The 20,970-nt window shown below is 38.2% G+C and overlaps 2 protein-coding genes across 5 annotated transcripts in view; one reads left to right on the forward strand and one right to left on the reverse strand.

Annotated features, from left to right (window-relative positions):
* The first annotated feature begins 7 nt into the window (after positions 1-7).
* LOC146463920 (solute carrier family 53 member 1-like) lies at positions 8-19,173 on the forward strand. The gene is made up of 15 exons (XM_085083914.1): positions 8-210; positions 1,235-1,286; positions 3,723-3,824; positions 7,188-7,417; positions 8,819-8,866; positions 9,279-9,380; positions 10,161-10,244; positions 10,880-10,958; positions 12,289-12,476; positions 12,883-13,062; positions 14,154-14,295; positions 14,843-15,025; positions 16,062-16,231; positions 17,201-17,334; positions 17,927-19,173. Exons 1-15 carry the CDS (start codon positions 142-144, stop codon positions 18,219-18,221), a joined length of 2,058 nt encoding a protein of 685 aa, XP_084940040.1. The 5' UTR covers positions 8-141; the 3' UTR covers positions 18,222-19,173.
* LOC146463921 (uncharacterized) overlaps positions 18,338-20,970 on the reverse strand; it is a 33,559-nt gene continuing 30,926 nt past the window's right edge. For 3 of the 4 annotated variants that reach the window (XM_085083926.1, XM_085083925.1, XM_085083923.1), the window contains exon 8: positions 18,338-20,139. In XM_085083926.1, coding sequence (XP_084940052.1) covers positions 20,056-20,139 — 84 coding nt within the window. In that variant the 3' untranslated portion in view covers positions 18,338-20,055. The remainder of the gene's footprint in view (positions 20,140-20,970) is intronic. The other variant, XM_085083924.1, reaches the window with a different exon arrangement.

Genomic DNA, 20,970 nt, shown 5'->3' on the forward strand with positions numbered 1-20,970 from the left:
AAGACAGGGAATCAACCGGAAACAGTCACTCAGCGTACGGCCATGTTTATTTGTTGTCTGCTTTGTCTTAGTTTTGTCTACGGTGATGGCTTTAGGCTACTTTGGGTCAATCTGTGGATTAGATAACTTCTCTTCAAAGATATGAAGTTCACAGAGCATCTTGGCGCTCATTTGACTCCCGAATGGCGCAGTCAGTACATACGATATGAGGTTAGCACCGTGATCATGAACATGTTATCAATTTTCTCGGATATGGTTGATAGTTTTCGACACTTCTCATAACTTGATCTGGTCAGAAGTGAGGCACTTCAAATTATGTAAAATTACGAAATCTAGCTTACATTATATGACAAGCAATGATTGTGACAGTGCTTGAAATTGTTTATTTGTTCTTGCGGCTGAAGATCAGATGGAGTTTATGAAAACGTGCCGTTTCATGTAGAACGCATCAATTTAGAAATTGTTTGACTGTTGTTAATCTTGTCTGCTCTAATAAGTCTATGACAAATAGTAACTCTCTTTTGTTCGTGACCACAAATACTTTATGCTTGAGTTGGTTCAGTCTCGTGCACAACTAACAATTTAAGGAATCAGTCGAGTATTGGGTTCTTTCTCAAGCCAATGAAATCAAGGGCATCTTCCTCGTGCAGAGTGTTACATGATTGACATAAGGTTCCAGATCGATTGTGTATCAATTGAATGTTGCTATTATTAGCATGATGTGATTAGCACGTGTACATTGTGTATGTTGTGAATCAGTTACTAATTCTAAAAGTACATTGATTGAGTACTCCAAATGGAATGATGCATACCATGAAATATTCCAACTGGAATTTTCAGGTTTTCCATGTAAATGGTGAGCATTCCTGGTCTAAAAAATTTGTATTTGACATTTCAAGATTTTGCATAAAGTTTTTGAGACTCTGAATTTTTCAAGTCACCATAAGATGCACCCCTAACCTTGGTGAAAGTTGTGTTCAGAGTCAAAGTTCACAATAAAATGTGACCATATAAAGAAAATAATAATATTGCAGTACCATGAGTCTCTCTTGTAACTTGTAAGAATGTAGACCTAGGATTTGGAAGGTGACAGTTTTAATTAAAACTTATTCATCAACTCTCAGTATATGCATGTATATTACAATAGGTATTTGAAATAATTGTTTTTATTAATTCAGTACCAGTCATGACAAACTAAATGGATGTTTTTTTTTTCTTTGCTTTCAAACTGAAGCAACTCAAAGAAGTCCTCTATGATGGACTGGATAAGATGCCTTCAAAGGATGGTAAGAAACAGACTGATTCAACTTGGAATTCTGTGAAGTAACATAATACTGAAACAGAATAAAAATTAAAATTGTGCCAAGAGTATTATTCTACCAATTCCCAACAAAATGACATAAATTTCAAAAATAGGTTACCCACTGCGTCCAATTCTGGAGGCAGCAAGGCTGGTTGGTTTAAGGATGCCGGACTTGTAATGTGGAGGACCAAGGATTCAAGTCTCACTCTAGATGCTAGCAGAAGTTGTTTCTTAGTAGTCCTGAGTTCAACTTCTCAGCTGTGCTTGTAAATAGCTAGCTGCTTGAGTGCCTCCTGCTACAGTCGAACCTGTATATAACGGCCACCCTCGGGACTTGAGGAACTGGCCGCTTAATACAGGTGGCCGCTTAATACAGGATCACCAAAAATACTCACTGGGCATGGTCTAATGTCAGTTTTAATGGTGTATTATACAAAAACATTTATGCAAGGAAACAATAAAACGATCAACACTCTTTCAAGAGATCAATACTTTAAACAAAGTTCAGTGCCAACTTGTGACTTCAGATGGTGTACTAACGTAACATTGTGCAAAAGCACTGTGCAATAAATTTTCTTCTACTCTTGTACGGTGTACAGTACTGTATTTCAAACTCACTTGCGTGACTTGCAGTTCACAACAAAATATCTCATTCCGTCATTTCATAGTTGTTACGATCGAAGTGGAGTTATAACGGTAATGTTGCTAATTCAAAGTAACACAATATACAATAAAATTCTTCAAGTAAAAATAAGAATAGGTCGCCGTTGGAACTTTCCAGTAGGAACTTTCCAGTTCATTTAAGTCGCCGTAATTATTACGGCGACTTAAAAATGTCGGACACGTGCGTTTGGCGCTTCGGAAATTGAAACTTTTGTTTGTAGAGCAAGTCGTTGACTGTCGGCACTGCCAGCAACAATTCCTGTTATCCATGGTACTGTGCATATGGCTTAGTTTCCATTCAAGGGTGGCCGCTTAATACAGGTAAAAATAACAAAGAAAGACAAATATGGGACTGCTAGAGGGTGGCCGCGGCCGCTTAATAGAGGTGACCGCCTAATACAGGTAACAAATACAGTGTTTGTATGCTCGAAAAATCAGGACTTTAAAAACTGGCCGCTTAATACAGGGCCGTTATATACAGGTTCGACTGTAGTTAAAATTTCCAATGATGTTATGTTAAATTTGAATTATTTGTTTGTGAGTTTAAATACTCGTCCCCTTTAAATAGTACCTTTGCAATAAAGTTAACACTAACCAAAGATTAACATTAATTATTTTACGATCATCATTATCACCAATTCATTATTGTTATGCCAAATAGGAAAGCTCCATGCCCTGAATTATATCCATGAGTTATTAATCCATGTTAAGGTCATTCCCCTAAAATGGAACCTACACTCAGATTTTTTCCAAACTTTGCCCATGTGTGGTTCACTATATGTAAACTGCAAAAATGAAATAAAAAGAGGGGGTCACCATGCTTGTTTTTCAGCAACGAGGCATTGAAATATGGTAATTTCTGCATGTTTGGACAAAAAGGACTATAATAGAGCATTTGCCAAAAACAGGAATTATTTTCTGAATAGAGCAGTTAACGGCTCATTTCATAGAATTTTTTCCCTGTTCATAAATCATTTTCAATGAGAAATCTGTTTGAAAACTATTCCTAACCAGTACTACTGAGATATTCAACAAAATAATCCAATTCGTTACCTCTGAAGGTAGGCCAAAATGTCCATTGGCTTGATATTAGGCGCAAAATTTGATATTTCTAACACTAGGATTTTCCTTAAATTTTCACGGTAGCTGGCAAATGATATTGTGGTTAGAAATCTGAAAAGAGAAAATAGGTTCACCAGGTTGGTTTTGCAGATATTTCACAAAGCAGTGGTAAATCGAGCTTCAAAACAGGTTTCTCTGCGAAGGGACTGGGGCGAGTCTTATGAAAACACCTTAATTTCCGCCTAAAATGCAAATTAAGAATTTTTTTGTTAGATGCAAGTCAGATTGAGTGATACTCAGTAGTTAGCTAGAAATGAGCGTAATTTTTTTATTTTGCCATTGTGCGCAGTAAAGTTGCGCACTGCAAAACACGGGAATGACCTTAAATGTAACATTTTGATGGCATTCGCCTACAGTTTTGTTAATTTGTTGTTGATACCTATGGGGTCCAACAGAAGTTAATTTTGACATTAGGAACTTGACAAATGTTTTGTCATGAAGGCATTACAGTAACAGTACAACTTTAAATATACTGTATGGCAAATGGACTAAATGTTGCTGTGTAAGTTGTAGATCATGAACTTGAACAAAGTGGCTGGATATTCCATTTTTTGACATAGCATGATAACACTGTTTGTTTGTTTGTTCCTTTGTTTTGATTGGTTCTGCTTTGTTTGTTTGTATTTTACCTCAGAAAATCCTGACTCTGTGGTACAGAGTTATTTCTCCAAGTTTGAGGAACAGTGGTTCAGTTACTGCAATGAAGAACTGGAAAAAATAAATACATTCTTTGCAGGTATATATGGTACAGTATATATGCAGGTATATATGTATGACTGTACAAAGTATTATGTGGTCAGTGTAGTTACCTCCTAGACACATGGAAAAGTGTGGAATTTATTTTAGTAGCACTTTGAAGATCCAAATGACACGTCTTCTTCAATGGAAGCGAAAAAAAATTTGGTATATTTCCTCTACAAAAGCTAGTCTAACTAGTGCAAACAAATTATTCATAGACCCTATGCAAAAATGGTGGCCTTAAAATGATTCTTTTGTCCATATTCAAAATACCCTCACTTACCTTGTTTTTGAGATCAAAACTCTAAAGAATTTATTATCCTAAGCAAGGTTAGCGAGGCTCTTTGAGTATGTACAAAAGAATAGTTTAAGGGCAGCCATTTTTGCATAATTATGGTCCATATGGAATGTTTTTTGTTACAAAATGAATTCCAACTTGAAAAAAGCTGGATCCACATTTTTCAAGTTCTTTGTTAGTTTCTCCTGTAAATTGATGATGACCTGTTGCGGCTTATTCTTTCCTTAAAAATTTACCTTAAAATTTTGCAAATTTAAGGTGGCTATGAATCCTCCCTACAAATGCTTTTAACTTCGTAAAATGTTGAATTTGAACTAAGCTCATCGCAGTTCCATAATACAAAATGGGGGTCACCTAGTTCATTTTTTATTAACAACCTCTAAAAGCTAAAACTAGGGATGTTGTTATAAGGTTGTACTATTGCTATGGTAAGGTTACCATAGTAATGGTACAACCTTTTAACAACATCCTTTGTTTTAGCTTTTGGAGGTTGTAAATAAAAAATGAACTCGGTGACCCCCATTTTTTTAATATTCTACTATAATATTTTATTATATCAAGAAAATGACCATGACTTGTTTGCCAATGATTAGGCGTTTGTTTGTTACAATAATATTGTTTGTTCTATCAACTGATAAACAGTGATAGTATTGATCAGTCAAAGTGCAAATGTTGAAACATGCTGAAAACTGTTGTGAGCTACCTCTGTCAATAACTCTTGTAAGTTTAGTATACAGTGCCCAGTTGTTCAAATCCTGATTATGCTAATCCTGGGTTAATGTGAACTTTCATTCAAGCTTAATAACTAATTAGTGAAGACTCTTCAAAAAGATTTTTGTTCCTCAGTTTTGACTTAGACTTTTCTATACCACTAGCTTCAAACTAGCTTTTAAAAACATTTTTAGTGAGAGAGATAAAAACCTCAGTTAATCTTTAATCAGGGATTAGCTTTCAAACAACCGGCCCAGATCTATTGGTTATCATACATGTAAGGAACATATTAGATCTCTATTGTATTTGTGAATCTTAAGGCTAGAAGTGTATATGAAGTAAAAACAAGTTTGACTTACGTGTTTGTTTATATCCTCATAAATCGAAATATCCGGTTTTCAACTTACTACAGCTCTTTTATGGGGTATTTTGCTCGCCTCAAAGTTCGAAATTGGCGCTTTGAAGTGTCTCCATCTTGCGCTCGGTCAAAGCGATCAGATTTCACCGGATATGACGTAGCCAGTGGTTCAGAAAGCACGAAAGCACGAGTATTCAGAAAGCACGAAAGCACATTCGAAAGAACGAGTATTCAGAAAGCACGAAAGCACACTCGAAAGCACGGGTATTATGACGGAGAAGAAGGCAAAGAAAGGGGGAAAGAACTATTGCTTGGCCGGTGGCCACAGTAAAATAAACTGCGATAACAAGACAGGGACACCGAACATCACAATGCATTACTTTCCGTCGGACAAGAAGTTACGCGCAAAGTGGACACGTTTTGTGCGCATTCATCGGAAAGATTTCGTCCCGAAGAAGTCCTCATGTTTGTGTTCCACTGATTTCGATGAGAGCTGTTTTATAAACAGTGTAAAAAGGAAAGAAGATAGGCCTGTGCGACTCCCACTCGTGTGTTTTTAGCCATGTTCAGTTATAGTTTTTCTATAACGAGTACTGTATGTCTTTCAGGGAAAGCCCTTCCTTGTATGAGCGGTGCTCCCTGTAAATTTTCTGTTAGCGCTGTATTTTCTTCTTATTAAATACCATTTCTGGTTTGGAGGATTTGCGTGATAGTCACTGAACAAAGTCGCATTGCGTCGCATGTTTTGGATTTTGATCTCAAAGGTCATTTCTGGGTTTTTTTGTTCTATCTATTTGACCTCTTGTTGTTTCTGTTTAGCGACTGTCGTTCTTATGCCGTTTGTGGCAATTGGTTCAGGCTTCGTATGGCTCATTTCAGTGTGTCTTGCGACAGTATAGCCTCTCTTTTTATCTTTGTAAGGATTGGATTTGAACTGTGTAATAATCATTATCTTGCAGCTTTTGTATTGCTGGGCCCGGCTATTTGCTATTGTGGCAAGATGTTGCGTTACTTATCACGGTTATTTGTCTCTTGATCCTTTCTTTAGCATTGTAGCTCAGCTCTTTAAAAGCTGTACAATGCGTTAGTTTGAGGGCTAAAGGCCGCTTTAGTTCAGTACGGCTGTTTTTTTTGTTATCGCTCCGCTCAGCTCCGCTCTGTAACTGTGACGTTTGTGTTTATGTTGCGGGAGCTTAGTATTTTCCTCCTGTGTTTTGATTACGCCTTAGACTGATTACTGAGGCAATTCTTCTGTGTTGCTCTGGCTAGGGGCTGCTACGAGTCCTTTAGCCGTTAGTAAATTCTGTGGCATTTTAGGCAATGGTCAGGCAAGACCACGGTTTCGACCCTAATCTTGTGGATCTCGTCAGTTGCCGATTCCTGAGAAATGATAGGGATGAGTTCTCGGTATCATTTCAAATAAACGCGCTCTTTTCTTAGGATTTACACTCGTTGGAAGGATCGAAAATCCCTCGGGGAGAGACCATCTTAATCCTCTTCGGTGTCTTCCTCCTCATCATTACTGTGAGCAAGCGGCTCACCTGCGTAGGGTTCCACATGTCCGACTACTTCCATTTCATCGGATGACTCGCTGCTGTTGAATGTTTCTTGGCTCGAAACGGAGGATAGCGTACCATCACTTTCAGAAAATATTTTCAAAAGCTGTATAGCATTCACTTTATCGTGGTCTGAACTGAGCACACAAAGATATTTTCGAGCACACGATAGCAGAAAACAAAGCGTAAACAGAGCCATGAAACCACTGGCTACGTCATCAGAGCTAAACTCGTTACCAGTCTCCGGAGACACCACTTTGGGCATTTTAAGTCACTTTGAACAGCCAAAACACAGTTTTTTACCTCTCTAGCACTATTCTTTTTTGTGCGTTTCGGAATAAGGGTATAACCACCTACCAATTCATGAAAAAAAAAATTTTAGTTCATATGCACTTTAATAATTAAGCCTTGAATTACTCTTATCCTGCTTTTCAACAGAGAAAATAGCTGAAGCTGGTCGTAAGTTCACAGCTCTGAAAAATGAACTTTATGTGGCTGGCTCCCTCAAGGTGGGACCAAGCCTTAACACATTAGTCACGTCGAAGAAGATGACGCTGGCTCCTGAACCAAGCAAAAAGGCCAAAGTTAAAAGTAAAAAGAAGGCCTCCGAGCTGAAATTTGCCTTTGGAGAGTTTTATCTTAGCTTGATTCTTCTACAAAATTATCAGGTACATTGTCCTTGTCTTATAAATTTGAGGTGCATAGCATAGTCCTCATTAATATTAATATTAATATTGTATACTTACAGTACTAGTGGGTGAACACATTGATCAAGTTTTACATGATATTTTTTGGGCCAAATGTAAGTGGTGATACTGTGTGCCGGTTCCGGAAAATATTCATACCTTGTCCAATCCCCACCCTCCCACCCTGGGCTATGAAAGGAGTTGAAAATTTCTGGTTGTGGGGTGGGTAGTGAGGAGGTCTCAAAGTTTTTGATGGGGAGGGGGGAGGGTCTTTCCTCCTCAGCGGGATTTGGACATTTTCTAAAACTACTCAGTTTGTTTGAAAAATGGCAAAATTAATTGAATTAACCTTGTGAGATGGTGACACTATAAACATTTTTCCTTTACAACTCCAAGAATTTATTTACTTTTATGTGAGCCCATGACCTTGACTATGAGTAAAGGATACAAGTCAAGATTTCAATAGCTGTTTCTTTCAGGGATAATAAACGTCCAAAATATAGATACCCCCTTGCAAAAAAGCCAAGATTCTTTGGTCAACATAGAAATCCACAGGAAAAGGTTTTGGTTAGAGATAACAAGAAAACAAAGATATCTGAATGTAGAAAGTGGGTTTCATTTTCCCCATGAAGTTATGATTAACCTGTTTGGCCCTCAAGCACCTTATAAATGGCCACTGCCGCGGAAGCCTAACAAAATAATTATGAGTCCCCCGGACCTGAGGCTTCAGTCCTGTTGGTTTCTTCTACTTGTACTTTGGAATAAAATAAAGTTAAAAGTATATGTACTACATTTAATGACAATAACACAGGGATTGCTTGCACAATCTCCCAAACCAGAGGCTCATGATAAAATGCTTGAAAATAGTCCAGATCGAATTGGAATTTGGATCTGTTGGTTTTTGAGGAGAGGGGAAAACCGGAGTACCCGGAGAAAATTCTCTTGAAGCAAGGACGAGAACCAACAACAAACTCAACCCACATATGATGCGAGGTCTGGGAATCGAACCTGGGCTACATTGGTAGGAGGCGGGTGCTCTCACTACTACGCCATCCCTGCTCTGATTCAACACATGTAAAGCATAATGCAACACACCCTTACATGTGCTTTGTGATACTGCAGCTCTTATTTTATTGATTGTCATTGTCAAGATGTTCAATAAGATTTGAAGCAGGCAGATGCTCTGGAGGGTTCTAAAAGGAGTTCGCTCCAGACAGAGAGGTTTTGAAAAAATGCGAAGCTTAGAATTTATTGATGCTTTTGGCAAATGCTTTCGCCAAATGATACATTAATTTTCGAACCACTGAGAATTCTTTATTTTGTTGCTCCACATGCAGGTCCCTGTTGAAAGCATTGACTGTTGGTTTTATATTTATTTTTCAGCAACTTAATTTTACTGGTTTTAGGAAAATTCTCAAGAAACATGATAAGGTACATTATATAATTCTCTTGTGCTCTACATGTGTATTAGTTTTTACTATGGTCATGAAATCTTGCATTAAGTTAATATTTCAGATACTATGTACACACTGTATAAGAGAGATTCAGTTCAATCAAAAGCGAATTTGGAAGTCTTGTTTAGTCTTGATCTTGGCCAATTTTAAGGGTAAACTGGTTTATTTCAAATGCTATTTACTGAAACGTTTATTTTCGAGATGTGAAGTGAAATGCTTTACATGTGAATATGAAATGAAAATTCCTCTTGCTACATGTAGTCAGCATCAACTTTGCCTTTTTTAGGGGTTAGTTTTTCACTTGCTTGTTTGCTCAGGAATTTTATTATTAGTAACATTGTTAACTTTGTCGGTCGAATTGTTTCTTTCTCAATGGATTCATTTTATAGGTGTTTGAGACCCCTAATGGTGCGCATTACAGACAGGAGAGAATTGAGGTAGCAGATTTCTTCACTAACAAGCATGTGGATGAGATGATTCTACAGACTGAGGTGGGTGTACTTTTTTGAATAGAACACTTTTCCCATAAATCATGTTGCAATGGTCTGAGAAACTCAGCTTTCTTAACGAAGGTGGTCATGCACCTACTAAAATAAAATTAGGCATTTTTGTGTGGTTTATAACTGTGCAGTGCAGATAAGATCTGCTTTTCCCACATAGCCATAAAATGTGTGAAAGGTGCCATCCTCAAACGAAGTCAGAAAATTGCTTAATAATAAAGCCTGGTCAATGAGGTTGACTGGGTATGTGTCACTGTCTGTATTGATAGGCAAAGGATAAAACCCTTTACTTTTCCTTTTGTACTGACCAAGGAAACCAATAAGCACATTTTTCATGCCAAAAACTGCTTGAGAAAACTGGCGTGTCAGACCCACCCTGGTAAATAACTGTTTATAGACTATTTGACGACATAAGTACATGTACGTACGCGATCATCCGGGTGAGTGTTAAGTCCTGAGAAGGACTGTTTGAGGTGACATTTACAACCATTTACAGTTTTTTTTACTAGGGTCTCGCCCAGTGGGTTTCATAATGGCCTCTTACAAGTAACGTAATTAACTTACTACCAACTAAAACGGTATTCTAATGAAACTAAAGATTAAGACTTATTCAGTTACTTCTTAGTAGTAACTGACGAAGGCAACAGAAGGTCACCGAAAGTTTAGTTTTTAAAGTTATTATAAGATCAAATTTTTACCGTTTTTTAGATCAGATTCAAAATAGTTTTAATTGAAATAAGTGGTAAGTTTTACTGATGTTAAAATTTTCAGGAATTGTATATCACTGAGCTTGAGGAAGGGAATCGATCCAGAGCCATGAATAGATTAAGAGTGCCTCCACTACAGGAATCCAGCGTAAGTTATGATCACGTTTTAGACGGCCGTTTTATCATGACTCGCTTTGCAAGAGTGACTGAAAGGTTCGCCGTTTAGTGCACAACAGCGCACTGAAGATTTCACAGTCATTTTTTCAAGCCTATGTACAGAGGCCATTCTCCCTCTTTACATTGGCTATTTCTTGCTTCGCTGCCTGCGTGACCCTTGTCCGTTGTCTGCTAATTCTTGAGCAATGTATGGTTTTATCAACAGAGTTGATAAGGTAATTTGCGGCCATCGTAAAGAGGTTCGAGTGTTGAAATGTCGAGCGTTAGCCCTTCATCAGTGCGAACAGAATAATTCTGCAGACATGATGATAAACGCCTTCAGTCGTTAAACCAGTTAGGGCACATTATGTCTTTATCACTATGTTGTTTGTGTTTGATAATTGACCATCATATGTGACGTTCAACCGTACTTTGTACTTCTTATTGTACCTATTTATGATACGCTTTTTTATTTTGTAGTAGTGAAAAATTATACAGGACCTGTTGATACTAGCCTAGTCTTGAAAGGGCCTCCCTGCTTAAACAAATATGACTTGACCACAATTCATGTTCTGTCTAAACTTCATTTTAAATTATACGTTTCTTCTTTTTCGTCTGTTTCCTCAGGGAGGAAACTGGGTGTCTTGCAGAGTTGGATTTTTAGCTGGTCTTTTTCTCATGCTTGTATCGATAGCAACAGTTGCTGGTAGGTGTTTTGCCGAGAAGCTTGTGCATAGAAAGTTTACACCTAAGAAATGGGTTTTAAGACAGATAGATATCGAGCACAAAAAGAAAACATATAGTAAACAATGTATTGTTACGGTAAACTATCAGTTATTTTGCTGTTTTCTGCACTGACTTCTTTGAGGTTTAAACGTGATGTTACACAGCACAATTATGAGAGAGATTTAAAATTAAGTTCAGTTGAGACGACCGGCAGAATTGAAACCGGCAGTTGCACAGTAAAATTGAGTACTGTTGCCTTAGCATCAAAGGTTAGAATTATTTTGTACCATTCTCATCTGTGAACTAATTTTTTCAAGAAAACAAAACGTGAATCTCACGTTTGCCATTTGCCGTAAACGCGATTCTAAACCTCTCGATTAACGACGATTTTTAACGCAACATAGCGCGCGGACGAGTTTAACGCAACGTTTTGTTGCGGCAAAGTATTGCACATTTTTTTACGACAGATCAAACACTTGCAGTGTGTTTCCGCAACAAATTGCTTCGTTTAAAATTGTCCGCGCTACATTACACGAGAAAAACTTTTAGTGCAACAATGTTGCGTTAAACTGAAATAGTTTCGTGTGGCATCTCCTTTAAATTCTCGAAAGAGGTACAGTGATTGAGTGGCCGAGACCTTCAATTTGTGTTCCAGTTTGTGTGATTCTAAAATAATAAGTTTGTTGAGATTATGAAAAATGTATCATCTGAAACGAGAATCGTCAATAATTTGTTAAGTGAGGAGAAATATTCTAACAGTATACACGTAAGGCGCCGGGTTTTCAATTGAAGATCGTAAAAGCAAAACTAAAGTAATCACTTTAACCAATCACTGGAGACGTAATCAATCAATCAAACAATCAATCAATCAATCGATCAATCAATCAATCAATCAATCAATCAATCAACCAATCAATCAAATCGTTTATTCAAATTCAACACTTGGCAGTCTATGAGATTGAATTACGTTCGCTAAATTTATAAAAAGTATCAATGAAGTTTTCACCAGCGTCACGAAGGACTACAACGCATTGAACTAATCAGAGCTCAAATGCATGTAACCGACACCAAGTAGCGCGGGAAACGCGTGCGAGCAAGTCACGATTGGTTTTGGTGTTTCTTATTTGTTGATATATTGGCGCGCGTTCTGCTAACCAATCACAGAGCTAGCAAAGCAAAACCAAAGCAAACGCGAAATTGCTTTCGACTTTTAATTCAAGACCACTCTTACTATTGAAACGATAAGGTTTTTTTTCAAGTTGAATAGAGAGGAGTGCCTTTATCTTTGAATTAACTTGTATTTTATTCAGCTTTCTTCACAGATCACGATGGCGAGTTTGAGATCGCTATCCGAATTTACCGCGGGATCTTCCTGTTTGTGCTGGTCACATTTCTCTTGGCGCTCAACACCTGGGGCTGGCGTAACAGTGGCGTTAATCACGTGCTCATATTTGAACTCGACCCACGTGACCATCTCAGCTATCAACAATTACTGGAGGTAGATTAAATAGAATATTTAACAATTATTGGATGAGGTTGAGAAAATATCGCGCCACGTCCATCTACCGATAATGATTGACTCATTTCAAATTGTTTGGTACTGTGTTGTAGCATGAATTTTAGTTTATTGCAGCGCTGCCAAGTGTTAGATTATTAACCATTTATTCCATTGCGCATATGCCACACATTGACATTTAAATCCTAGCAGTCCCATGAACCTAGTGTAATGGCCTTAGCTCCCACACGTCTCCTGTAGCTCAGTGGTAGAGCATCCGAACTAGTAATCGGAAGATCTTAGGTTCGACTCCTGATAGGAGCACTCGGATTTCCTTTATTTCCGAGCATGCCTTTGTCACTCACTGAATAATACACCATTCTCATCTCTGACCTTTTTTCCATTCCAGGTGGCCTTCCTGCTGGGTGTCCTGTGGGCCACCAGTTTAGTGTTCTTCATGTTTGGTCACATAATAGGAATCGAGGTTTACTCTCCAAACTTGGTGTTGGTGTCTTTCTTATTCCTGTTTACCATTAATCCGTTAAGAATATGCTACTACAGAGCGCGCTTCTGGCTTCTTAGAGTTTTGGTAAGTTTTGTCTTGGTTACTGGCCTGTTCCAAGTTGTTCAAAGAGTGGATAACTTTATCCAGCGGATGAAGTGTCATTGGATGGAGTACATTTATCTGCTGGATAGCGATTTATGTACTGGATTGAGTTATCCGCTCTTTGAACAACCGGGTCCTGTTCTATCAAAGAACAAAATTATGTAGAAACGTAGTTTAATATTTTCTTTCTTTCTTTCTTTCTTTCTTTCTTTCTTTCTTTCTTTCTTCCTTCCTTCCTTCCTTCCTTCCTTCCTTCCTTCCTTCCTTCCTTCCTTCCTTCCTTCCTTCCTTCCTTCCTTCCTTCCTTCCTTCCTTCCTTCCTTCCTTCCTTCCTTCCTTCCTTCCTTCCTTCCTTCCTTCCTTCCTTCCTTCCTTCCTTCCTTCCTTCCTTCCTTCCTTCCTTCCTTCCTTCCTTCCTTCCTTCCTTCCTTCCTTCTCTTCTTTCTTTCTTTCTTTCTTTCTTTCTTTTCTTGTTTTTCAAACCACCCATTTTCCCTTAACTTTTGCCGCGAAAATCTTACGCAAAATAGTTAGCTTGCAACTGAACGTTTTTCGTCTTAGCGATTCGAAAAGTAGACATTAAACCGCTCAAGACAGTAATCAGAATGCGGGCCTATTAATCTTTCAATCTCCAATATCAAGATACATGTTTCTTTTATTGCTAATTGGGCGTCTTTGATTAAACTCCGAGACGTTTCAACTTTGATGATCTTTTCGTTTTTTCTCATGAACAGTTACAGTAAGAAAAAATAGAAAAAGGAGAAATTAAATAATGGCCACCAATTTGGTGTACAAGGTTACAGTTCGGAATTTGCAAGGTTTCTGGAGGAGAAAATAGACGTCTTTGGATAAACAGAATAAGCGCTTCTGCGATACAAGTAGGCAAATAAGGGCTGTCGTACCGAAGTGGTTAGAATTGTCATTTGTAAGTGAGGTGACTTTACTAAACCATCGCGTGCAAAATCAACAATCTACACTGCGTCTTGCTTGGTTCGAATGCCAGTTTGTATCTCTCAACAGGATCCGTTTTTCTCATTTAAAGGTAAATTAAGGTGTCCTCCCTTCCTTTACAGTTTCGCATCTTCACTGCACCCTTTCAACATGTAGGATTTGCTGATTTCTGGCTGGCTGATCAACTCAACAGCTTAGCAGTGGCACTGCTTGATTTGCAGTTTATCATCTGTTTCTATGCACACGACTGGCACGTGACTAATGGTGAGTGAATGTCCGGGAGGCACTCCGCGGAACTTCTGGTGGGGGTGTGGGACTCACTGAGTACCCAAACCCTGATTCTATTTCAGACCAAAATGTGTCATTTTCCTCTACCTTTTTTCAGACATGGCCTCACAACTTCGTACCAATTTTAAGACCTGGTTTCTAGAATCTATACCCGTTTGTGTGAAATCCATACGGTTTCAGACTTTCAGACCAAAATGGTTAAAATCGATACCCTATTTCACACCAAAACGGCACGAAAACTATACTCATTGACGTTGGTCGCGTCTCGTATTTCTCAAGTGACCCACTTCTTGATGTTTGGAAATCGAAACACTCCTCCAGTTTGATATGTTGCTTCAACGACTGTTAAGGTGGCTCTATACCATTTTTTCAGTTTTTGCTGGTAGTGATATATATTTTTCTTGATGTTCTGGTTCTTTCAGCCCTGTTAAATATCTGGGTTCAAACATAGTTTCGAATACCTAAGACTTCGTAGTTCCTTTGCATCTCATTCATACCAAACTGTACTGCCTTTTTTGTCTAGATAGCGACATGATCTGTGATGGCATGTTATACGGTATCCGTCCTGTTGTAGCTTGTCTTCCCGCCTGGTTTAGGTTTGCGCAGTGTTTGAGGCGTTATAAGGACACTAGGCAGGCCTTTCCACATCTTGTTAACGCTGGTAAATATTCTACGGCGTTCTTCGTGGTTGCATTTTCTACTCTAGGTAAGAACGTATTTTTTTTTTTTTTTTGTGATAGTCACGTAGATAATCAGATAAACTTGCTACACAGTTCTGGGGAAGTCTTCGTTAATTAAAGTGCCAGGTTTTCGATTGTTATATGTACCTTTTTTAGCCTTTCAGGGTTATTTGTAGTTCTCTTAGTTGTAAATCATATTGTAATAGGCCATTTCCGAGTTGCTGTGAACCTCACTATGAAAGCGAGGCTAAGTGCAAAGCTTTTCATATGAAAATTAGTTTTGTTTGCATATCAAGGAAAACCAATTTTCATAACAAAAACTTTGCAGTTAGCCTCGCTTTCATAATGAGGTTCAAAACAACCCGGAAATGGTCTATTCAGCTGGCCCAGGGGCTGGAAGATATAAGTTAATAAACCATTCATCTATCAGAAAAGACGTTTGATCTCGTGCGCTATTGAGAGTGGATCATGTAGCTGATTTGACTGATTAAAAGGACGCTGGTGTTGTGTCCCGACTGCTTAAACCGGCGATTTTTTTTATACTCTGCATTAATCGGGCCCCTCAATTTGACAAAGAAAATGAGTGATGCTGCGGACTAAAATAGGCCTGATTTATTTAAATCTTTGGCGCACTCCACGCTACACCAACTGAAGAAAAAGAAATCGGCTGAAAAATTGTAATGTATAAATTGGCTCATGCGATTAAATCTACTAATCGGGGCGATAATTCGGCACGTGTAAATAAATGTTTTTAGCTGTTAGGATGTTGTACTAACCTGCGAGAGATGTCAGTCGCATTTTGCACGTTGTTGTTCCACCCACTCCACCCACTGGAACCCGAGAGAGAGTTCTCTGACGTCATTATTTCCCAACCAGTCACTGCAGAACCTCGCTACCATATCCGAAATACGGTCCGGGCATAACAAGAACTTCAAAAGGCGCCTGCTTTTCTTAGCGATATGACATTTTTAATAGCCTCGCCTCGGTGTCTAGGATTGTGCAACCGCTGTTTCAATCAGTGATTTCGCATGATTTAACAGTTCGCTTTTTAATTTTTAACAGCCAAGTCAGACTCGGTGCAGCGCGATCGTTTTTTTATGGCGTGGATTATAGCCGCTTTCGTCAGCACATGTTATACTCTCACATGGGACATCAAGATGGACTGGGGGCTACTGGATAAGAATGCCGGCGAAAACAAATTCCTTAGGGAGGAGACGGTGTATAGATCCAAGGTAAGGTGGTTTGTATAAGCCGCAAATGATGTTTCTCGCTACCCTGCATTTTAACTTTAGTTTTAGTCCTTATGATTTGGTCATAATAAAACAATCTTCCCTTGGTGATGATTCGCTTTGTTCAAGCTCTTTGATCGCTTTACAATTAAGCAACGAGCATTCCCTATTTTATCTCAGGGCTCTTCTTCAGCGAGTCGTGTGGTTTGAGCTTAAAGAAAGGCATGTTTAACATTGTGAAGTTGTAGATTATAAAGTTGTAGATTAGATTATAAGTCTGATCTGCAACTTTATAATCTACAACTTCACAATGTGAAACATGGTAAAAACAAACCAACAATTTTAAATCTCCCTTGATGTCGGGCTTCTTGGGACCTTCTGAACACAGGGCAGGGACTAAATAGATAGATAGACAGACAGACAGACAGACAGACAGACAGACAGATTGATCGATCAAGTAGCTTTCATAAAACCCTTTCTCCCCTCTGCTACTAAGAATACAGTGGAGGACTGGGCTCTAGAAACATGATTGGTAGGAAACCTGCAAAGTGGCGAGACGTGAAAGGCTAAAGTACACGCACTGGGTTTGACGAGAGCTATTGAATCACGTCGTTTTACAGTCAAACCACGTTGTTACGGACACCATTGGGACCAGAAAAAGTGTCCGTATTACAGAGTGTCCTTATTAAGCGGGTTAATTTTAAGGAAAATGTATGGAGCGGGACCAAGAAAACCGTCAGTGTCCGTATTAAGCGGGTGTCCGTAAAGCGGGCTTTCACTGTCTTTCAGTCGGAAGGGTTGTAGTATTCTGGGAAAGTTCTTACCGTGAATGAGTATAAGAAAAATCAATATAAGTAATGTTTGATTGAAATTACTGGTTCAAATAAAATCATATCTCTTTGAAAAGGTGCATTTTCAGTTTACTCATTAAATTATTCACATGTATTGAGATGATGTTGTTATTCCTTTCAGGCATTTTACTACTTTGCTATGATAGAAGACCTAATATTCCGACTGTTATGGACACTCACAGTGTCTGTTGGACACCTGGAAATATTCCACTCCGAAGTTCTAAAGCTTATTTTATCGGTTTGTGAAGTATTTAGGTAAGCTAAGGCGCACTAATATTACGAAAATACTTATATAGTGATCAACACTGAGAAAAATGTATTCAGTACTTTGATTAGTTTTACTAACAGCAGTGATTTGACACAAAAACGTTCCAAAAATGTGGAACCATATGAAGCACGGCTCAACAGTTTTCATTTACAAATGGTCGCACAGAAGATTCTTGTCCACGAACTGAAATTTAGGATTAAATGATTAAATGTTTGACCACGACCTGCTTTGGGGCTAAATTTGCTTTACATTAGAATGTGTTTCAGTTTACGCTCAATTTGTTTAATCTCTTTTGCATAGGCGGTGGCGCAGGTCTCCCCAAAAAAATTCTGCTAGAAATTTTTTAACCCAAAAAAGTAGGAAACCTCCTCAAGTTCGCTTTGTTCGCTTTGGTTTTTTAATGCTGTCTAGAATTCTGATTGGACGATCGATCGTATGAGAACATGCAACTTGATGTGTTAAAGTGGTCAAACCTTCACTCGTTGTAAAGGGGATGCTCTTGTATCTCCGTGTGAAATCGTGAAATATAGCATGTACGTTACATTTGCCTCCCTTAAATTGTCTTCTCTCTGGTTTTAGACGTTTTATCTGGAACTTCTTTCGTCTTGAAAACGAGCATCTCAACAACTGTGGTCAGTTCCGCGCGGTGCGTGATATCTCTGTGGTTCCCATGGACACCAATGACCAGGCCTACCTCGAGCAAATGATGGATGACATGGACGGTATGTCTCTTGCGACGACAAAAGGTCGAGCTAACCGCAAAAGGAAAACCTCGGTGGTGGTTAAATCTTTGCGCAAAATTTCATCCAAGACTGAGGGCGTCAGAAAGGATGCCACGGTAGTGATTGAGAACACGCCTGAGACAAGGTTATGACAAGAATGGATCGCAGGATTTGAACTGATGTGTACCTCTTTTTTGGCAATATTTTAAGCGCGAAGCGACTTTAAGTCTTTAGACAAAACTAACCAAGCACAGGCGTTTGTCAGTGATTTTGATTTTTTTTGTCTTTTTCAATTTCATTCGGTGAAGTCTTCTGAATATTTGCACGGTGGGTAGAAGGTATGGTATGGCCTACAAAGGCAAATTCTTCGCTTTTTGCAAATGTGTTTGCGATTGCGTAGAAACTGCTTATACAATTTTTCTTAATAGTCGATCCCTTTTTAATGCAAAATATTTTAACTTCGTCGCCCAATTTTTAGGAAAACTCACCAAAGGAAAGCCGATGAAATCTAGAGTAAAGTAGCATAGGAATTCGCTGAGATGGTTACTTGAGTATGCGTGGGCTTTAGCGCAAAGGTTGATTGGTTGAAATTTGCAAACTTGTTGTCTCTGAAGGCTCAAAACAGCAATATTTGTGTTTTTAAAAAACTATTATGAATGAATATTTTATTTGAAATGCTTTGTCATTGTTTAGGGTTTAATTTTGTGCTGTTTTTTGCATCACTGTGCATTCAAGTTTAAAACTCTTGGTCGAGGCAGCCACCTTAATTGAAGAGTTAGAATAGGTCAAAAATTATGTGTAAAAGATATTATCACTGTAAATAGAGGAATTGACAAATCACACGGACTTATTTTCAAATATCTGACAACACAAAAAGATATAATTTAAAAAAATAAAATTTAATTTAAGTAAGGAAAGGGAATTGACACATACACAGCAGGTCGAAAAAACTGTTTAATTATTTAAAACATTTATTTCCTGTACATGTTTAATTGTAAAAAAAAATCATCTTTTATACAAATGTTTTATAAGATTGGGGTAAAAGGAGATAAAATTCTTATTTACATTTCTAAAAGACAAATAAAGAACACTGAATGCAAATAATGACATTGGTTTGACGACAGTTATGTCTGCGTGAACTGGGAAACTGGATATGAGTGAAATGAGCGATGGGATGCATACGCGAATGGTGTGAATTTAATTGTGAAAGTTTATATTTCTGCTTGAGATAAAGCCGTGGCTACATTACGGAATTTTATAACAAGGTTCGATGCTCGGCTTAATGTCATTTTTGAAAACAGCAATCTGACATTCATCCAAGAAAAAATACTGATCAAACATCGTCTACGATGGGGTGCTAAACGTTCCAAGATGGTTGAACCAACAAATTGAACTTCTTGCGACATGTTTTCTCCAAGTTTTTTTTAGCTGCGCGCCGCCTAAACAAAGCTTACTACACGTTCAATTTTCACCGCGGGCTGGGAACGCAAGCATTTTCGAAAAACTCGCACACTTGTGTAAGCAACCGCAGGTGTAGCCACGGCTTATCATATTCAGTCCAGTGAAGACAAGAATGGAAGGAGGTAGGAAGAGCTGGTTTAAAGGGGAAGTATCATGGGGTTTTTGACCTCTCTTGTTAAAAAAGGTAAAATAAGACCTTCACTTTGCTACAAAAGAATTCTATAACAACGAGAGGAGAGAAATCAACTCAATTCTTGACAGGAACAACTCTTACTCTTTTCTAGCGCATTTTGGAAACAAAAATACGAAAACTTGAAAAACATTAGCCTAAGATTTTCAAGTTTCAATCCATTCCGACCAACTCTGTCTCTGGCCAGAGGCACTAATCGACAATTTTATTGCACTGGGGTGAAAATTTATAGTAAAACTTGACAATAATTTTTTGGTTTTGTTGTCAGACGAACATTTTTGGATTTTGAAATGACGTCAAATTTTCGTGATACTTCCCCTTTAAAGGTCATTTCCTTAATTTTGGTTTGGTTGTTTTCCATCAGCTTTGCCGGCTCGATTCTTCAAGTTGAACACTTCACCCCATTCTTCTATAAACGTCTGCAAGGTAATAATTAACAATTAGATTATGAGCTCGAGATTTCTATCGCGTGATAGTTGATGAGGGCGAAGCCCGAATCAACTATCACGCATAGAAATCGAGAGCGAATAATCTAATTGTTTTAGTATAAATCTACTAGTTGTTCAAAACTAAACAAGTAAATTATCTATTTCCTCATCGCAGACACTTCGAAAACGCGAAGAAGCGGCCGCCATTTTGTTGAAAATCGCTACTCACTATCTATCACAGAATAGATAGCGAGTAGCGTAGCCAATCAGAGAACGGCATTCGTGATAGAACATTAGTAGATTTATACTAACAATCAATATATTGCGTTACTTAGCGTGTGCTTTGGTAAGGCAAAAATAGAACTTCAGAAAAGGCGTTTGCGTGCCCCACAAATATTAAGGTATCTCAAAAATTTTATGGTAAACCGCGGGATTAAGTCTCACCGCACTGATTTGTTTGAGAGAAAAAATACGTTCTCCGTTAAATGGTCAACAAAAATGAAGTCCATTTGGTATGGCCCTACTAGAAAGACTCGCCTTAGAACGTATTAAAAACCTTGCACATGTCCGCACAACTGCTTGAATTGCATTAAACGGTATCAGAAAGATTTAGGCGTGACCATGTTTATTCTACATTTGTCGCTCGCTGTTTTCTGTTTCTCAGAAAAATTGAGTAGTTTTCCGTTACCATCAAAGGTCAGAATTATTTTGTACTATTCTCATGTAGGTACTCATTGTTTATCAAGAAAACATAAACGCGAATCTCACGCTTGCCGTTTGTCGTAAACGCGATTCTAAAACTCCCTATTGTTTTAGCAGTGT

Source organism: Pavona decussata, unplaced genomic scaffold (genome assembly GCF_977016875.1).
Source record: "Pavona decussata unplaced genomic scaffold, jaPavDecu1.1 SCAFFOLD_174, whole genome shotgun sequence".
In the NCBI taxonomy this organism is placed as follows: domain Eukaryota; kingdom Metazoa; phylum Cnidaria; class Anthozoa; order Scleractinia; family Agariciidae; genus Pavona; species Pavona decussata.